At 46.8% G+C, this 20,468-nt stretch overlaps 1 protein-coding gene across 1 annotated transcript; it reads right to left on the bottom strand.

Annotated features, from left to right (window-relative positions):
• Positions 1-6,784: 6,784 nt before the first annotated feature.
• Positions 6,785-11,994, bottom strand: LOC311616051 (PRAME family member 8-like; the record flags this gene model as incomplete). The annotated part of the gene is made up of 4 exons (XM_084871326.1): positions 6,785-7,358; positions 10,067-10,146; positions 10,297-10,810; positions 11,705-11,994. The coding sequence occupies 4 exons, from the start codon at positions 11,992-11,994 to the stop codon at positions 6,785-6,787; spliced, it is 1,458 nt and encodes a 485-aa protein (XP_084727452.1).
• Positions 11,995-20,468: the final 8,474 nt, after the last annotated feature.

Consider the following 20,468-nt stretch of genomic DNA (forward strand, 5'->3'; position numbering starts at 1 on the left):
ACAGGGTCCCAGTGGGACTCAGCTTCTGCATGGGCCCCTTTGATCCTGCTTCACCCAAACAGCTGAAGCAGTCAGCCATGGGATGGAGGTGTGGGTGGGAGTTGGGGGATGGGGGATGGGTTATAAAGAGTGGATTCATTTCTGGGGATTATCAGGAAAATGGCCAGGCCTCAGGATTCGTGTGCCACCTTCTGGTCAGACCAGTTGACGTGCTAGTGTTGCATGCAGAGCTATGTTGCAGGGTGTTTTTAAAGTCTGCTTTTATGTAGATGCTATTTGAGCATAAATAGTTCAGTTGTTAGTTATGTAAATGTTAATGATGTACACTGCGTGTTAAAGTGATTAAAGGGAATGCCCAGTGTGGCTCAGTAGTTGAATATTGAACTATGAAACAGGAGGTCAAGTTTCTTTACCTAACCGACATGCCTTGGGTTGTGGGCTGGATCCCTGAGGAGGTGTGTGTGTGTGTGGGGGGGGGGGGGGCTTGTGAGGCAGCCAATCGATGATTCTCTTTCATTAGTGATGTTTCTCCCTCTCCCTCTTCCTGAAATCAATAAAAAATATTTTAAAAAATGAAATGCAATGATAGCCAAAACCAGTTTGGCTCAATGGATAGAGCATCGGCCTGCAGACTGAAAGGTCCCAGGTTCGATTCTGGTCAAGGGCATGTACCTTAGTTGCAGGCACATCTCCAGTAGGGGGTGTGCAGGAGGCAGCTGATCAATGTTTCTCTCTCATCGATGTTTCTAACTCTCTATCCCTCTCCTTTCCTCTCTGTAGAAAATCAATAAAATATACATATATATATTTTTAAAATCTAAAAAAAAATACAATGATAAAGGAAATTTAGTATTTTAAAGACTGCATGAACATATCATATATATATATATATATATATATATATATATATAATTTTTCAATTCCTTATTGTTTAAAGTATTACATGAGTCTTCTATTTCCCTCATTGATTTCTCCTTTGCCAACCTAACCCACCAGACACATGCCCTCACCCCCTACTGTCTTTGTCCAAGGATGGAAACCTTTCTCTTTAGATCAGGCACAAGGCAAGGCAAAGAAAGGAAAGCCATACAAATCAGAAAGGAAGAAGTAACTGTTCATATTTGCAAACAACATAGACATCTCTAGAGCAAAGCTTACAGAATCCACATGTCCTGAACTATGTGAATTCAGCAGAGTAACAGCATAAAGAGCTTTCCTAATAAAAGGGTAATATGCTAATTAGATCAGAGGCCTTATAGAGGTCATTCCGGATGTCCTTCCTAACAGAGCCAGGGCCCTGGTGGCACCACCCAGGGTCCAGGGTGCCTGCAACCAGCACAGGCAAAGTGAGCCCAGGTCCCAGGTACCTGAGACTGGCCAGAGGGAGAGAAGCCTGGGTTCTGGGTGTGGAGGCCAAGGCACAGGTGGTTAAGGGCAATCAGGTAGGTGAGCAGTTAGGGGTGATCTGGCAGGCAGGTGATCAGTTAGGGGCATCAGGCAGGCAGGAAAAGTGGTTAGGGGCATTCAGAACGGTAGGCAGGGGCAGTTAGGAGTGATCAGGCAGGCAATCAGTTAGGGGTGATCAGTCAGGCAGGTGAACAATTAGGGGCATTAGGCAGGCAGGCAAAGTGGGTAGGGGCAATCAGACAGGTAGCCAAGGGCAGTTAGGGCCAATCAGGCAGGCAGGCAAAACAGTTAGGGGTGATTAGACAGGCAAACGGTTAGAGGTGATCAGGCAGGCAGACAGGCAGGCAGGGGTGGTTAAGGACAATCAGGCAGGCAGGCGAGTGGTTAGGAGTGATCAGGCAGGCAGGCAGAGGCGGTTAGGAGCAATGGTCCCAGATTGCAACAGTATGCAGGCCTGAGGGTCCCCACAATCCCTGTGCACAAATTTCAAGCACTGGGTCTCTAGTCAATACACAAGAGTCCCTTGTATTTGTATGCCAGCTATGAGAACACTGAAATTAAAATTCCATTTGCAGCAGTGTGGGGAGCTGCCCTGAAAGCAGGGGTCTCACTTGTTGAGACATAGCTCTCTTTTCCTCCCTCGCTGCACAGCAGGCAGTGGGAAACTACTGCTGTTTGCAGTTATCAGGAATTGTTTTGACTTGCAGCACAAGGATTGCAGGCATTGCTAGCCTTAACATTTACTTGACCTGGTTAAAGAACAGTCAGTAGACTTAGTGACACAAATGTATCTTGCGTAAACAAGGAACTTACTGCTTTTGCCTAGATTGCTGTGTGTGCTTAAATATACAGTTTGGAATAAACTTGGGACTGCAGACCTCGGTCTCAGTCCTCCCAACCCCATCTTTTCTTGTCTGTCTTTTTTCTCATCCTCACCTCATTCAGGTACTGTTCGTTGCCGGCAGGTGGCGCCCGAAACAGGGACCTGAAAACCTGGGACGAAGGTAGAGGACACTGCTGGAGGAGCAAAGAGGACACATCCGGAATAAGGTAGGACTGGGGCAGGGAGTGTAATAGTCGGGAGTAAGAAATATGGGGCAAGGGAATAGCCGAGCACTGTTCATGCAAGTTCTTAAGAGTATGCTTCGTTCTAGAGGCATGAAAGCAGGGCAGAAACAGTTGGAGAACTTTTTAAGCTTTGTAGAAGTGTGCCCCTGGTTCCTGGAGGAAGGAACTGTAGACTTAGAAACCTGGAAAAGGGTAAGAGTCCTTGGAGAGCTGGACGCAGCTTAACTTCCAGGCTCTGGCCAGAGGACACAATGGTGTCCTTGGCCTGGGAGGACAATACGGTTCCTCCACCCCAGGTGTCCGGACGGGTTGTCTTGTGTTTTGTCATGTTTGTGTCAGGCCTATTTGTTTTGTGTTTTGTGTTTTGGTCTCCGTCAAAATGGGTCAAGGTTTGTCTGTGTCCCTGTGTTCCCTTCTACAATGCTGTTTAAAAATTTCCAGGACTCCAAGAAACGGGCGGACAACTATGATGTTAATGCTTTTGATTTAACCACTCTTTTTCCCAGGTCAACGCCGGTCTATAGGATAACTTTCTCCTCACAGTTCTTAGAGTATTAGTCTTGTTTCCTTTGTCCAACATGAGTGCCATTTCTATTTTACTGAAACACTGTAATGTTACTTGTTTACTGAAAGGGTGTAAGTACAGAGGTTTGTTTGATATTTTGTTTCTCTGCTTGGGTATAATTATTTGTTCATATAAGTGTGAAAATCTGTGAAAAAGAAAAAGAAAACAAGAGAAAGAAAGAAATCTTTAATTTGTTTAAAGTTGAGTGCTCTGACAGGTAGCAAACCGCCCCAAGTGGCCACTGGGATTCATTTTTCCCAGGGGTGCTTTGCTTTCTGCCAGAGGAAAATCGGCCCACCTAACAAAATTTATGTCTATGTTTATTAATTTAAAGGTATAAAATTATAACAATTGTGGTCATCCAAAAAGCTAAAAGCAGAGACCAAATTCTAAAATTAGCTATTTACAAGAAGGAAGCTTGAGCTGGCAAAGTCACCAAGGCTGCCCAGCAAGCTCAAAAACTAAATGAATCTTATTTCAGACACCTGCCTCCCCCCAGTCTTCATCAGTGGTGGAGGAACGGTCTCAGAACTGTTTGTCTCAATTGGCCACTTAAGTTTAATGTAATTAATGATTACAGTACATTGTAAAATCTTAAAATATATATATATATATATTGTGGACCGCTTGGTCCTTGTGTGTGTGTGTCAACTCTTAAGTTATAATTTTAAAATCAGCAAGAGCTTTTCAAAAAGGTCATGGAGTCTGATTGCAGTGGAGGGGTCACCAGTTCCCCCACGGCACCTTAGCAGGAGGCAAGCACTTTTCCCAGTGGGAACAGAGTGGACTGAAAACGCCTCCATGGGAGCCCTGCCTCTGCCCACCTGGTATCATTCCCTCCAGGGGTTGTTTAGAGTAGCTGGAGGTGGCAGCTGCAGCGAGGAAGGAAAAGAGAGCTATGTCTCAACAAGTGAGACCCCTGCTTTCAGGGCGCTCCCCACACAGCGGCATCCAAAAGCGTGACATACTTAAGGATAAATGTAATAAAATGTAGTCAAGACCCATACATTAAAAGCTATAAAAGGGCTGACAGAAGTTATGAAGGACCCACATAAATGAAGAGACATTGAAAGGCTTGATATGGTTAAGGTGTCAATTTCCACAAATCTACAGATTCGATCCCAACCAAAATTCCATTAGCCTTTTTTATTTGTAGAATTGAGAGTCATATTTTATTTGTGCTTGGTCTTTTATAACAACTTTACATTGTTAATGGCCCCGTTTTCTCTGTTTCATTTGTATTTATTGACTTGATCTATTTATTGATTTTTATTGATTGAATTTACTGGCTAACAAAATTACATAGTGTGGCGAGATGCTTCTCCTTTTTCTGTGTCCCACACGGAAAGGGAGAAGAACAGGTTCCTGAGTTGAGCAGCTGGGGGTTAAAAAATAAAAGAAAGAGACAAGAGGCAGAAATAGATTCATCAAGCTGGGTGCCTGTGGAGGCTGTCCCTCTGATGGAGGGACAGTCAACACCCACCACAGACAACACAGCACATTTATTGATTTCCAGAGGGGGGTTTAAGGTCAAAGAAGTTTTGGGTGTGCCCAGGTCCTTTTCATTCCCTCATTCCTGGGATTTAGCATATCAAGACCTGGGTAAGTCAAGGTCCTATTCGTTCCTCATTCCAAGCACATGGATAAAGATAAGAAATCGGTACTGATAACAGTCTCGACTTTTTGGGAGGCTGTTTCAGGAGGACCGCCACACCAGTCACCTCGGACCCTGCTGACATTAATTTAAAGGTCATCCATGTGCATTCCCAAGGGGCCCTCTACAACTAGGTTTCAGGTGCACAAATCTACAACACATCACCTATACACCATATAGGGTGCCCTCCACCAAACCGAGTCTCCGTCCATCACCGTTTATCACTCTGGGTGACATGGCTCTGTCAGTGCAGGTCCAACAGTTGTAACAAATATACCGCCTGCCGAAACCAGTTTGGCTCAGTGGATAGAGCGTCGGCCTGCAGACTGAAAGTCTCAGGTTCTATTCTGGTCAAGGGCATGTACCTTGGTTGCAGGCACATCCCAGTAGGGGGTGTACAAGAGGCAGCTGATCGATGTTTCTCTCTCATCGATGTTTATAACTCTCTATCCCTCTCTCTTCCTCTTTGTAAAAAAAAAGAAATCAATAAAATATATGAATATATATACATATATATACAGAATATATATATATATTCTGCCCAGTGGTGGGTGTGGATAGTGGGGAGGATTTGAGTGTGGAGGAGCACTGGTTTGGGGGAGCTCTCTTTACCTTCTGCTCAATTTAGCTGTGAACCTGAAAAATGCTCTAAAAAATAAAATCAAATTTTTAAAATATTTGTATTGATCTCACAGAAGAAGGGAGAGGGAGATAGAGATGAAAACATTACGGATGAGAGTGAATCATTGATTGACTGCCTCCTGTACACCTCACGGGAGATTCCTGGTTGTCAAGGCATCAAACTCCAGGGTGTGCACCAGCTGCTCTCTGTTCTCAGGCCTATGGCCTCACACTGGAGGTTCCGCCATCAGCTCGCTGGTTCTCAGGCCTTTGGACTTGGGCTGAGTTCTTCCATTGGCTTTGTAGGTTCTCCAGCTTGCAGAGAACAGGCATTGGGACTGAATGCTGGAGCCTATCCCTGTAAATCTCCTACCTGCGTCCATGTGTCCCTGTTGGCTCTTCCAGGAAACACTGCCTAATACAGCGACTGAGCACAGGGAAGAGGCTCACTCATTTGTGCAGTGTGTCTGCTCCCTTTCCTGACAGGCTGGTTACAAAACATGCTCTCTAGTCTAACTCCATAGAGAGATGGGAGGTGGAATGGGTATAAGCCAACCCCCCATGGACATGACCTGTCCCCTGGGTTCTATTTTATGTGGTGAAGAAATACTAGGAAAAAGTGGTATGCCCCTGAATAATTTCAGTATTTTGCTCAAAGGAAGTTGGATGGTTTTCCTGGCCACAAGCAGGTTATTTCCTCCACACCAGGCTGACAGGCATGGGGCTGGAAGACCCAGCGGTTTGGGGAACTGAGGGATCTGGTTTGTTCCTGAACCCCTCCTGGCACAAGCCCTGAGACTTTTGTGTCCACCTGGAGGCCTATGAGGAACACGTCCAGGGTCAGAGCCAGCAGAGAGGTCCCCTTCACCTCAGCGGTTGGTGGGCCACCTAGCAAGTCCCAATGTATCCACCCACTGAGCAGTCACAAGGAGGTCAGAGATGCCCAGAGAGAAGAGAAGGCCTGGAGGGAGGGATAACATGGTGCTGAGCCCTGCAGCCGAACCGCATCCCAGCAGTTCCAGGTTCTGATCCTGAGCCCTCCCCACCTTTTTTCTTTTTTTTCCCCTCCTCTCCATCAGTTACTGCAGGGTCCTGAGGTGTCAACTGGGGAGACAGGTGAACACATGCAAGAGGACCAGAAGGTTGCCTTTGAAATTGTCTTTAATTCTGATCATTCCTTTATAATCATCCACCCCAGAATTCACTCCCACACAAGCTCAAGCCCCAATTTTGCCCCCTCCCCACGCAAATGAGATTCATGTTTCTGCTTGTAGGACACATTGTCTTTGAGGTCCCATGAACTCCCCAATTTTCACCCTGCAATCCTGTACCCAGACTGTGTCCCTCCCTTCCCCCATTTACAGAGCTTGAACCTGAAATATGGGGTGGCCCCTGTATAATGCACCCCAGTCCGAGGTTTCAGCTTTGAAAGGCCCAGAAAGAAGCTCAGGTGCACCCACTGAGCAGGGTCATTGCAGGGGCACAGAATAGGCTTCCTGGCATGAAAATTCCACATCATAATATTCCAGGTAGCCACGGTGCTTGTTGACAAGCAGGATCATCCTGGGCTGTCCTAACTCCCTCAGTATTCCTGTCAGCTCAGCCCGGACCAGAGCAAGTCTCTCCTGGTTGACAGTACCCTGGGTCGTGTAACACTCCAGGGGGACGGGGTACAGCTCCAGCTCTAAGCTGGGCAGCCCGGCTGTGTGGCGCAGCAGCTTCTCCACGGTGGCCACAGAGAGGCGGTTATCAGTGATGGTGAAGAAACTGAGCTGGTGACATTGGCTCAGGACAGGCAGGATGGCCTCCACTTGGGAGTCCACCATGGCACACTTATCGAGGCTCAGCTCCTGGAGGGGGGGTGTCACTGCCTCCAGCAGAGTTCGGAGGAACACGGGACTAAAATCAGCGAGGCTGGCACAATACAGAGTCAGGGATTTCAGTTGCCTGAGGTGCGGGCACTGGAACAGGTGTGTCAGGTCTGAATGGGTGAGGCACCGGCAATGACTTATGGTGAATTTTTCCAAGGGGGTCTGCAGGCACCTGCGGAGACACAGAGCGGTTAGTTCCTGGAAACAGGGTGGCAGGTAGAGGGGGCCTCCATGTGGGAGAAGACAGATTTGTCCAAGCCCAGGGTTGTCCTGACAATCTGATAAAGGGAAGCCCAGACTCCTTTTAGGCTGGGTCAAGGTCACTTTTCCAGATCTTCCTTTCCTTAGCTATCAAGTAGAGCACTGCACTCTGGAGGGTGTCTGGACATAAGGGAAACCGTGGGAACCTGCTCAGGGAGCCTGACAGCGTCTAGGTCCGTGGTCTCCAAACTGCAGCTCAAGAGCTACAGGCACTTTTTTGGCCCCTTGAGTGTGGATGTTCCACAAAATACCACGGACTGGGCTATCCTGTTTTACAGAAGTGGCATTAGAAGAAGTTGAAGTTTAAGAAAATTAGCTCTCAAAGAAATTCCAATCGCTGTAATGTTGATATTTGGCTCCGTTGACTAATGAGTTTGCAGACCACTGGTCTAGGTCACGGGTGGGCATCCCTGCACCTTAAGATTGGGAGACAAAACCAAGAGTGCTGTCAACTCAGATTTCCTTCTGTCCACTGCTTGGCTCCACGCACCAGACATCTGAGCCACATAAGGCTTATTCATCTAATTCAGAAGGAACACCCTGGCCCTAGTTGGTTTGAATCAGTGATAGAGCTTTCCCTTTTGGACCCAAGAGTCTCACATTTAATTCATGGTCAAGGGCACAGAAATCATTTGCAGGCTCAATGCCTGATCCAGGTTGGGGCATGTGCTGAGGGCAACCAATCATCTCTCTCTCACTATGTATTTCTCTTGCTCTCTCTTCCTTTCCATTCCACTCTCTAAAATGCAATTGTAAAATATATCCTCCTTTAGCAGAACTGAGGAGGATGCCTATTTACCGTGTTTCCCCGAAAATAAGACATCCTCCGAAAATAAGACCTACTTACAGGTTTCCTTCTGAGTAAAATATAAGGCATCCCCTGAAAATAAGGCCCCCCTAGGCTAAACATGAGAGATTTGGTCCACTGATTCTGAAAGAAATGGAGTCACAAGAAATTCACCAGGAAATTCAGGAATTGGATTGTTATGATGTTCCAGAAGATGATGACATGATTGTCATTGAATAAATGAGTAAATTCTTGATACTGTAGGATTCACAGTTTGTCTGGTTTGTGTTGACAACTACTGTACTACCGTACCGTATACAGGTAATAAATTTCCTTTATTTTCATTTAACAATAAATGTGCATAGTATTCTTCATAGAAAAATAAGACATCCCCTGAAAATAAGACCTAGCGCATCTTTGGGAGCAAAAATTAATATAAGACACTGTCTGATTTTAAGGGAAACGGGGTACATAGGCTGAGTCAACCACCGCAAACAACAATCCTGGCTTTGTGTTTCTACCAATGGACTGAGACGTGCCCTGTCCAATCAGAATCGCACAGTCTGAATACCTCATTTATACATAATGGACCTAATTGAGAACTGAGCCAGAAAAATGTTTTGTTTGTTTGTTTGTACATATTTTGATCGATTTCAAAGAGGAAGGGAGAGGGAGGTAGAAACATCAATGATGAGAGAGAATCATTGACTGGCTGCCTCCTGCATGCCCCCTATTGAGGATGTGCCCTTGACTGAAATCGAACCTGGGACCCTTCAGTCTGCAGGCTGACACTCTATCCACCGAGCCAAACCGGCTAGGGCCTAGCAAGAAGTTTTGAGACAGGCTGACCCTGTTAGATAGATGGAAATGGTCTTCAATTATATTTTTTAAGCCATTCCTAGATAAGTTTAAAAATTCTCTTCAGGCACTTCCCAAAGAGCTCGGTTCTGCAACTACACCAATGGATACCAGCTAATGGCAAGAATCTGAAAAAGCAAAGAGCTCATAGAAAGCAAAAAGCTTTACTCTGCAGGTGGGCCAATGCTAGTTCACAGGGGGAGCCTGGGAAGCAAAGAAACCTACGCTGCTTCTATATGAGCAGGACCCCAACAGCAGTTGGGGGAGTCACACTCTCTTAGTATTTGCTCTTTTGGTTTATCAAGCTCCTTTCCTCCACTTTCTCCCCACTTTATTTTCAAAGCAGCACTACTATATAAGAAAGATACACAATAAACCTCTTCCTGTTTTCAGTAAAATAAATAAATAAATAAAATGAAATAAAATATATCCTCCTTTGAAGATTAAAAAAAAAAAAAAAAAAGTGAGAGTAAACCAAAGGAAGATTCTTCAACATTAAATTGGGGAGGCCAGTGTGCAGAGGGCACTTCCATCCATACATCACCGCAAACCACTGGTCACTCTGCAGTCCTTTCCACTCCCACTCCATTAGCTGTGAAAGCATGCCTGTCCTTTCTATTAATGACCTTCCTGGTACCCAGGACCACCTCTGACAGATGACGAATCTGAGACAGGCTCACGTGTGTTCACGTGGCTGGTGGGTACAGAGCTTATGTCTCAAATGCTCCATCTGATGTGGCTTTGTCTCCTCCCAATCTTCTTCCTAAGGCCTCATCACTTGGACATCTCTCCCCAAGGCAGAATACACACAACCAGGCTGGCTGGGTCCCTCATTGAGCCAGTTCTGTTACCCACCCTGACAGGCTGATTTCAAAACTGCTTCCTTTGGGTGCTCATGGGATGTCACTCTCAAAGCGCCTAACAAGACCACTTCTTTTACATTCTAAGACTGTGTCCACTGCTAAACAACTCACCTGAGCATCTGGTGCAGACGGCCTCGGAGGAAGGAGGGGGAATCGAGGTCCAGCTCTCGGAGGTGCAGTGGGCTGAGCATCTGAGAGATGAATTGGGAAAAGGATATCTGCTCCTCCCTGGCCCACTCCTCTTCTTCCTCCAATGCCTGCTGCTCTTCCTCCTCCCTCTCCTGCTCTTCTACCTCCTCCCACTCCTGTTCCTCTTCCTCCTCCCATTCCTGCTCCTCTACCTCCACCAACTCTTGCTCCTCCCACTCGTGGACATCTTCCTCCTGTTCTTCCACCTCTTCCTCCTCACCCAATATATGGATGTGGGAAAGAGAGAGTTTCTGCAGGTTCCTCATCTGCCCCAGGTAAATAGCAAACATCCTCAGTGTGGGCAGGTCCCAGGTGCACTTCAGTTCCACCTCCTGGATACAGTCCAGCTGCACCGCATCCAGGACCTGCCTCACCCTCTGGAAGGGCACTGCAGCAATCCTCAGCTTCTTGCAGCACAGGTGTACCAGCCGTTCCCGCTGCTGGGCCCATTGGATGACGTACATGAGAAACTCTTCCCTGTTTCTTTCCTTGAAGTTAAGGTCTAGGAACACCTCCACGGGAGCTAAGGGGTGCTCCATGTTGGGGCTGGACCTGTGCATATCCACTGGACAAATCGGTGGGGGCTCCAGGGTGCTGTCTCCACACCACATTCTCCAGAAGTCTGCACCCAGGTTCCTTAAATCCAGCACCCGCAGTTTACACCTCCTGTTGGGAAAGTAGGACATTATAAGAGATTCTTTCATGTCATCAGGACGTTGGATAAGATGCTGTATGGACAGTGTGTCTCAGTGGTTGAGCATCTGCCTATGAACCAGGAGGTCACAGTTCAATCCCTGGTCAGGATACATGCCTGGGTTGCAAGATTGATGCCCAGTATGTGAGATGTGTGTTTGTGTGTGTGCCTGAGGCTGTCAATCAATGATTCTCTCTCATCATTGAGGCTTCTATCTCTATCTCTCTCTTCCTCTCTGAAATCAAGAAAAAAAAAATGGTATTTAAAAAAGATCAACAGCCAAGACCGGTTTGGCTCAATGGATAGAGCGTCGGCTTGGGGACTGAAGGGTCCCGGGTTCGATTCCGGTCAAGGGCATGTACCTTGGTTGTGGGCACATCCCCAGTAGGGGGTGTGCAAGAGGCAGCTGATCGATGACTCTCTCATCGATGTTTCTAACTCTCTATCTCTTTCCCTTCCTCTCTGTACAAAATCAATAAAATATATTTAAAAAAGATCAACAGAACCAGGGCAGGCCAGAATGAGAATGAGCATCTGAGTTGAGGCAACAACCAGACTGCCCCCATCCTGACCTTCACTTTGATTCTCAAGGTCAGCGTCTTCCTATGCTCATCTCCTCCCATCCCTTCTGCTCTGCACTTCCTGTATCTTTAACTACCACTGCGAGGAGGCAGGTCACAGTTTGGAGGTGCCTCTGCCCAGTAGGCAGTCCTCCACTCCCCAGTGAGCTCAGCAGGGTGCCAGGGCTCCCTGAGCCTCACTGGCACCTTCAGAAAACTCGGGTGGCCATTAGGCCCTCCACATGCCCTCACCTTCTTTGTCTCAGGGATGTCCAGGACCCTACCAGGCACCTGGAGCAGCCTTACCTGGGCCGAACCTCCTGGGAAAGCAGAACGTCAAGCCCATCCAATACAGTTTTTAAGATATTAAGTCGAGGTCGATGCCTCAATCCCCCCAGAGGGAGGACAGTGAAGGGCCAGGCTTGTGCCATCGCCTTCAGGGACTCCTTGTAGCTTCTACGACGGTAGGCCAGGACGAACAGCTGTGGGAAGAGCTCGGCGGGCAGGTACTCCAGAGCTGCGATGGCCGAGGCCTGGTCCCTCAGCAGGCACTTTCCTGCCAGCTGCAGGAGTGTGGGTGGGGTCTTGATGCTCATTTTCAAGGTGCTCCAAAGGAATCCTGTGAAAAATTCTAGGGAACAAGGCATCCTCGTCAGGCCAAGCCTTTGAGCCCCATCCTCTGACTCCCCATTTTCACAGGAATCAACTCAGGACCAAAGCCACTGCCTGGCAATGGTGAGAGCCTCTGTTTAGAGAGTCCCATTCCGAGCTAGGTGACCACAGAGCCATGGCTCCCCTGCAGGCCCCAGGACAAGCATCTCAGAAGCACCCACATCTTTCATTCCAGTCTGCCTGGGAAGTGGGTACTGAAGGGCCTGAAAGCTAACCCCCACCTTTTTTTGGGGAAATTTCAGATCAAGCTAGGGACACAAACTTAATATTTAAAATTTCCAGAAATAAAACCACAGTTAAGATGTTTTCATTAGGGATTGGGTGAAGAGGGGCGTCAGGGAATCAGCTTGGTTACACATTTATAAATAGACCAAAGCACAAATCCAAATGTTTGAAATTCAGACAAAACTACACTTAGAGGCAAAATCAGTGCATTCAATCTGTTTGTCTAGAAGAAGAAAAGAAGAAGAAGAAGAAGAGAAGAAGAAGAAGAAGAAGAAGAAGAAGAAGAAGAAGAAGAAGAAGAAGAAGAAGAAGAGGAAGAAGGAGGAGGAGGAGGAGGAGGAGGAGAAGAAGAAGAAGAAGAAGAAGAAGAAGAAGAAGAAGAAGAAGAAGAAGAAGAAGAAGAAGAAGAAGAAGAAAAGGAAAGCTCTCTGTGCCAACGTGAGGCCGGCTTCCTTAGCTGAGGCCCATAATTTACCTGATGTGATCAGGTTGATGTGATCGGATCTCAGACCTGGTGAGAACCACTTCACTGACTGCAGAGAGGGAGGATTTTGAATGTCTCTTCTGCTGTCTGAATTCAGGATCTAAAAGGAAGCAAGCTGGAGGGGAAGCAGTGCCATCCTAAAGGGCAAAGGGAGAGATTCTATCTTCTGTCCTGCCCAGGAGGAAAAGGGTGGGTCTGCTCTGGGGAAGATGGGATTAGCTCAGCAAACTGGGTGGGGAAGATTAAATCTAAGAATGGGAGCAGAGGAAGGAGGGGCGGGCCCTGGGAGTTTTGACATTTTCAAGACCAAAGGGCATTGAGGGTGGAATGCTTTGGGCTCTTGGAACCAGAGACAGAAATAAACCTGGGCCTATAGCATGTAGCCCTGTCAACATCATGGCAGCTGCCACCAGGCGATGTTTATCAAAGGAAACAGGTTCTTCCACGGAAGATCAAGTTTTTCAAATTCTTCACCAAGAGCATCCTAGGTCACAGTGATCCCAGGTAGCAGCCATCTATGCTTCAAGCATCCATGTTTCCCCACCCAGTAGGCGATACTCTTTCCATTTTCGCTGGGTTCTGTACCTGGACAGGGTGGTCAGGATATAAACCTTAACTGGCATTTCTACTTTGACTGATTTCCTGGTGACATGGGTGGGCTTACCCAAGGCCATTCCCTTTCATAAAAACTCCTGGTTATATTAAAAACTCCCGGAAGACAGTCAATGACCAATAATCCCAAATGCTCTCCAACCAATCTCCCCATTTCTCTGCACGGGGACCCAGACAGAGGTCCACTTCGGGGCGTCCTGGGTTTCCGCCTGCAACGTGGCTGAAGGCAGGCCCAGGCACTGCCTTCCATTCAGGGCCTCAGAGGGATCACCTCAGGGTTAAAGCCACTGCCTGGCAATGGGGACAGTCTCGGTTTAGTAAGACCCTTTCTGGGCTCTGTGGCCTCAGAGCCATAGCTCCCCTACAGGCCCCAGGACAAGCATCTCAGAAGCACCCACATCTTTCATTCCAGTCTGACTACGAAGTGGGTACTCAGGGGCCTAAATGCTGACTCACAACTTATTTGGCAGAAAAGTTTCAGACCAATCTAGGGACACAAACTAACTGTTTTAAGATATCCAAACCTAAAAGCCCCTACAGTTAACATTAAGATGTTTTCACTGGGAAGGCAGGGTGGGGTTGGAATTCAGGAAAAACTACACTTAGAGGTAAAACCAAAGCCTTCAACCTGTTAGTCTGCAAAGGAAGAGAAAGAGCCCTAGCTGGTTTGCCTCACGTTGAGATCGGTTCAGCCAATGGACTGAAAAGTCCCGGGTTTGATTTTGGTCAAGGGCACATGCCTGAGTTTTGTTTTCTATCCCCCCATTAGATGGCTTTAGGGGGCAGCTGATCAATTATTGTCTCTCATTGATGCTGTTTCCATCTCCCTCTCTCTTTCTTTCTGAAATCAATAACATACATTTTAAAGAAGGAAGGAAGGAAGGAAGGAAGGAAGGAAGGAAGGAAGAAAGGAAGGAAGGAAGGAAGGAAGGAAGGAAGGAAGGAAGGAAATTAAAAGCTCTCGATGCCAGTTCAGGCTTCGTGCCACCATGAGGCTGACTCCTTAGCTGAGGTCGGTACCTTACCTGCTGTGACCGGGTTGACTGGAGCTCAGATCTCAGACCTGACGGAGACCCAGGGCAATGATTGCAGAGCTGAAGGACTCTGAATCTCTCCTCTGGTGCCTGAAGTTTTTAGATACCTTCTCAAAGGGTAACATCCAATCAGAACCCTAAGTCTCTATCCCTTAATCCTAACGAGATATTGCCTCTCTCCAGATTAATTGAAAGTTAGGGAGGGGCAAGGTGGAGGCCTGGTTCATTGATTCCTTCCACTGACACTGACTGAGGTTGACTGAAGGCCCATAGTTGTCATCCTCCATGTGAGACATTTAAGGGTGTAATGGGTTCCTGCCATTAGACAGGAAAGAACACAACCTGAGAGCATGGTTGCTGGGAGTTTGGGGCCACAACAAAGTAATCCAGATGCATCCTCAGTTAAGACAGTCGAGAAGGTGATGGTGGCGTCCCCAGGGAAAAAGAAAAGTGTCCATGCATCTATTTGTCACTCAGGTTTTCTGTCAGGTGACATAGCAGATTACGAGCTCCACAGGGAGCGAGGAGTGGGCAATTGAGGATGTGGCTTCTCTTTGCGAGGTCACAAGGCTTCAGACCACAGGGTTTCTCTGAGAAAGGCCAGGTCACAAGGACTATGAGAGGCAGGGGTTAGGACTGGGCAGGGTGGCGCTGGGACATCTTAATGGGACCCTGTGAATGACCCTGGGCCTTGGAAAAGATGGAGGATTTTTAAAAAAATTTATTTTATTGATTTTTTTACAGAGAGGAAGGGAGAGGAAAGAGATAGAGAGCTAGAAACATCGATGAGAGAGAGACATCGACCATCTGCCTCCTACACACTCCACACCAAGGATGTGCCTGCAACCAATGTACATGCCCTTGACCGGAATCGAACCTGGGACCTTTCAGTCTGCATACCAGCGCTCTAGCCACTGAGCCAAACCAGTTTCGGCTGGAGGATTTTTCTTGGAAAGGAGAGAGATGGAAACACTTCTCTGGGTGAATTCAGGATCTAAAAGGAGAAAAGCTGGAGGGGATACAGTGCCATCCTAGAGGGCAAAGGGAAAGATTCTATCTTCTGTCCCTCCCAGGAGAAAAGGGAGGGTCTGCTCTGGGGAAGATGGGATTAGCTCAGCAATCTGGGTGGGGAAGTTAAATGTAAGACTGATTAATGGGAAATTGGCCTGATCAGGGAGTTAGACATTTTCAAACCTGAAAGGCACTGAAGGCTGATGTGTGGGCTCTTCGAGATGTTTGAGCCAGGTACAGAAATAAATGTGGGCCAATAACAGGTAATCCCGTCATGGCAACATCATGGCAGCTGCCACCAGGTGACATTTATCTTAGGTTGGGGTTCTTCCACAGAGAACTCTTCCCAGATAGCAAGTTCCTTCCTTCATTACACTGTGTCTCCATGGCACCCCTTCACTGAACCACACCCCCAATGACCTTCCGTATGACAACCATAAGCCTGTCCCCCAATATCTCTCTGTTCTGTTTTTGTCTAACATCACTATGGCCTGCTGAATGAAAGGCTCTGTGAAGCCAGGGCGTAATCACAGCTCATTAGACATAGAATGAATGGGTCGCTCTTGGTGGTCCAAGGGAGGCCAGTTGTGGCCAGCCAACTGCTGCCATGTGGAACTCTTGTCCTGCATGGCCTTCTTTAGACCCCCATCCTTCTACTGTCAGTAACTCATCCCACAGCCACCCCTGATCACCCAGTGACTCTGGGGAACTCTGAGTCACATAGGGAAGATGGAGGCACTGAACAGGCTCTTACAATGAAGAAGGAAGGCCCCAAAGTGAGTTTTGATGCCTGGAGTCAGGGGGTGTCCTGGAAAGGGCAGCACAAGCCCAGGCTTCCTCCACTGGGCACCATGGAATTTGTCTGTAGTATAAACTCACCGCCAAGCATGTGGTCCCATGAGCCAAGCACACAGTAGGCCCAGGCGTGACCCCTTGGGACCTGAGCTGGGCTTCTGCTGGCGTTTCCTGGAAGGGAGAGGCAGTTTGCACAAGTCCGAGTGGGCATGTTTGGAAACCACCCCACCTGGGTTCAAATCCCAGCTGGGAGACTCATTCCCTGTGTGAGCTCAGGCCAGTCACTCTCAGGGCCTGTGCCCTCCTCTGTGAGCAGGAGTGACATTGAGAACTATGACTTGCATTCCCGTCATGCATGGTGGTGGTGACTGTGGAAATCTTCCCATGGAGCCTAGGTCCCAGCTCTTAGTTCCCACAGCTCAATTTTTTCCCTACATTTTTAATTTGTTTTATTTCTATTTAACTTTTTTATTTATTTTTATTTTTAAAAAATATATTCTATTGATTTTTTACTGAGAGGAAAGGAGAGGGATAAAAAGTTAGAAAACTCGATGAGAGAGAAACATAGATCAGCTGCCTCCTGCACACCCCCTATTGGGGATGTGCCTGTAACCACGTTACATGCCCTTGACCGAAATCAAACCCTGACCCTTCAGTCTGCAGTCCAACGCTCTATCCACAGAGCAAAATTGGTTCTGGCTTCTTTTTAACTTTTGTTGATGTGCAAATCCTCCCTTCGGGCTTATGTTTTCCATTGATTTTACATTCATTAATATTTACTGTTATTTATTTACTTATTCCCTCTATTAATTTTTAGAGAGAGTATAGAAGGGAGAGGAAGAGACAGAAAAACATTGACATGAGAGAGACACATATATTGGTTGCCTCCCCCAGGCAACCGGTCCAGGGCCAGGGTTAAGCCCTCAAATAGTGTATGCCCTTGACTGCAATGGAACCCTTCAGTCCACAGACAGGCTGTCTAGCCACTGAGTCAAACCGCCTAGGGCTCGATTATTTGCTAGAATGTGGTAAGACAAAAAGTTCAGAAAAATCATAGAAGAGTTCTAGTCATTCATTTTTCTGCCTAGCAGAAGAAACAACAGTTGTTTGTTGTTTACTTCTTTTAGTAGATGTTCACTTGACACAGGCAGTAGGTGGAAGGTTCTAGAGTAGGGGTGTGGAACTCAATCAGAGAAGGGGCCAAAATCTAAAATCCAGCCTAAATCACGGGCCGAATGGTTTACTGAACAGTCATAAACTGACAATGTTAACCAGAAATGTGAATTTAAAATGAGTGGAACAATCTTTTCCTTAACAGTGCTGTTAACCAACTCACATGCTATCAAGCAAAACAGTAATATTGGTATCAAGCAAAACAGTAATATTGGAATGTACCTAAAATGCTCATTGTTTTGTTTTCTGGCTAGATGTCTGACACCGTTTTCCCCGGATCAATGAGTCAATGTTCGGTTTTATTTCTTGGGCTGTAGCAACCCGCAAAACAGCATGGAGGTTGTCATCGGTAATGCGTGATCTGTGCTTGTTTTTGTTCAGATTCATTATTGAAAACATCTGTTCACAAAGATAGGTGCTCCCTAACATGGATAGAATACGGGCAGCATGAAGTCGGAGCTCTGGCATTGAGTCAGGGGGCAGTAGAGGGTAGAAGTCCTCAATTTCAACATCCTGAAACCTTGATTCAGGCCACTGTCAGACTGAAGCTCGATTATCTCCATCTGAAGGTGATGGGGCACATTGTTGACATCAACTGTAAAAGGATTGGCAAAGATGTCAAAGCCTGAGTGCTGTGTTCTAAAGTCAGAAAAGTGCCGCTCAAATTCACTTAGTAAACGGCTAACTTTGGTAGCCAGCCGACTGCAAGGAAAAGTACCAGAAATAGTGGTTGAGATACTCAAACAAACGGGAAAGTGGGCAAGATTGTCCTGTTCCAGTTGGGACTTCCATAGTTGAAGTTTACTCTGGAATGCTGTGATCATGTCAGACATCTTCGTGATGACTTGTTTGCGTCCCTGCAGCTTCAGATTCAGTTGGGCGAGATGCTCGCATATGTCACACATCATAGCAAAATCACATAGCCAGGCGGAATCCGACAGTTCAGGCAAGGGCTTTCCTTTACTTTCCATGAAAAGAGCAATTTGTTCTCTGAGCTCAAAAAATCTTTTGAGGACTGCTCTCTTGCTCAGCCATCTTACTTCTGTGTGGTATGGCACGTCTCCATGCTCTGCGCCCACCTCCTGTAAAAACTGCTGGAACTGGCGATGATTCAGGCCATGTGCCCGTATAAAGTTAATAGTTTTAATGACTGTGGTCATTATGTCATTCATGTCCAGAACTTTTCCACACATAGCCTCTTGGTGGATAATGCAATGATAAGTAATCAAGGGTGTGTGGCAGTGACTTTTTTGCATTCTTTCCTTCATTAGTCCAACCAAGCCTTTCTTTTCTCCGCACTTTGAAGGTGCGCCATCGGTAGTTAGCCCCACCAACTTTTCCCAGGGTAATTTAAAATTATTTATAGATTTCTCCACAGCCTCAAATATATCTCTACCAGTCGTCGTCCCATGCATGGCAGCTACATCCAAAAGTTCCTCAGTGACAGAGAGGTCGGTCTTCGTAGCACGTATAAAGATGGACAGCTGCGCTGTATCAGTGTTGTCTGTGCTTTCATCGATAGCAAGTGAAAAAGCGAGATAACTGCATGCCTGTTCGGCCAGCTGTGATGATAGATTTCCTGAGAGTTCTTGAACTCTATCTGCAATGGTGTTTCTTGACAAACTGACATTTTGAAAACTCTGTATCTGGTCTGGGCATACTTCCTCACACACTTTTAGCATGCATTGCTTCAAAAAGGCACCCTCTGAAAAACACCTTGAAGTACGGGCAATTTCTTCAGCCACTATAAAGCTTGCTTTCACTGCAGCATCATTTTTCGCTGTAGCCTTTGTAAACATTTGCTGCTGTGATTGTAGTTTGCCTTTTAGTTCTTTAACAATTTTATGCTTTTCTTCCAAAGTATATTTGCCATACTTAACATTATGTTTGGTGTCAAAATGACGACGTATATTGTACTCTTTCATCACCGACACTGTCTCATAACACAATATACACACTGGTTTGCCCTCTCTAAGCACAAACATGTATTCATTTTCTCATTTGTCATTAAATTGTCTGCCTTCACCGTCAACTTTTCTTTTCCTGGACATTTTGGGATCAATATTGGCAGTAAAAGATGTAGTTTATTGGAAATCTGCGTTAGAAGGAAAAAGTTGAAAACTGCACAGGGATAGCTTGATTTGGCAGATGGAGTGGAGAGAAAAAAAGTCAGTCAATAAATGCCTGGCTGGGTACAGACAGCAGATTCTGTTGCGATTTTTATGCCTGCACTTTATGCCAGGAACTGGCAGCTTCTGCTGTGTATTTTTTATGCCCGCACACTCACTCTCTCCTCTGCTCTGCCACCCGCACAACCACATCAGATGCCAGACTATAGGTCACGCCTCCTGAATCTCGCGTGACTTGTTATCTATGCGCATGCGTAATAGATAGCAATTACGGCGGCTGGTGAGGCAGCGGCGAGATCACAAGCCTCCTATGTCACCGCGCGTCATTGTGATGGAACGCAGCGGAGTGCAGTGATGACAGCCCGGTGCGGGCCACATTGCAAGGCCTGGCGGGCCGGATTTGGCCCGTGGGCCTTGTGTTTGACATGTGTGTTCTAGAGAATGGAGAGGCAGTAGCTGATTTCCCTTTTAGTCAGTCTGCAGAATGATGCTCTATCCACTGAGCCAAACCAGTTTTGGAGGGATTTCAAATTTCTCCTTTTTATTAAATTTATACTTATATTTTTGAAGAGTATTCCTTTTGGCTAATTGGTATATACAGACGGATCATGGGAGGTCTAAGTAACTTTCTTAGAAGATGTAATCAGTAGTTGGCCTTTGATGTTACAAGATGGCGGCCCCCAGGGGAGCAGCAAGTCACTATACATTTACAGAACCCATGGACTCCACAGTCTTGAGAATGAACCCTGATGGCAATGATGGGCTTTGGATGACAGGATGTGTCAGGGCAGGCCCATCAGTTGTAACAAATGCCTGGCCCAGTGGTGGGTGGAGAGTGGGGAGGCTGTGGAGAGTGGGGAGGCTGTGAGGGTGGAGGGGCAGAGGTGTATGGGAACTCTCTACCTTCTGCTCAGTTTTGCTGGGAAACTAAATCT

Source organism: Pipistrellus hanaki, assembly GCF_964339955.1.
Source record: "Pipistrellus hanaki genome assembly, chromosome: 2".
NCBI classification, from domain to species: Eukaryota; Metazoa; Chordata; class Mammalia; order Chiroptera; family Vespertilionidae; genus Pipistrellus; species Pipistrellus hanaki.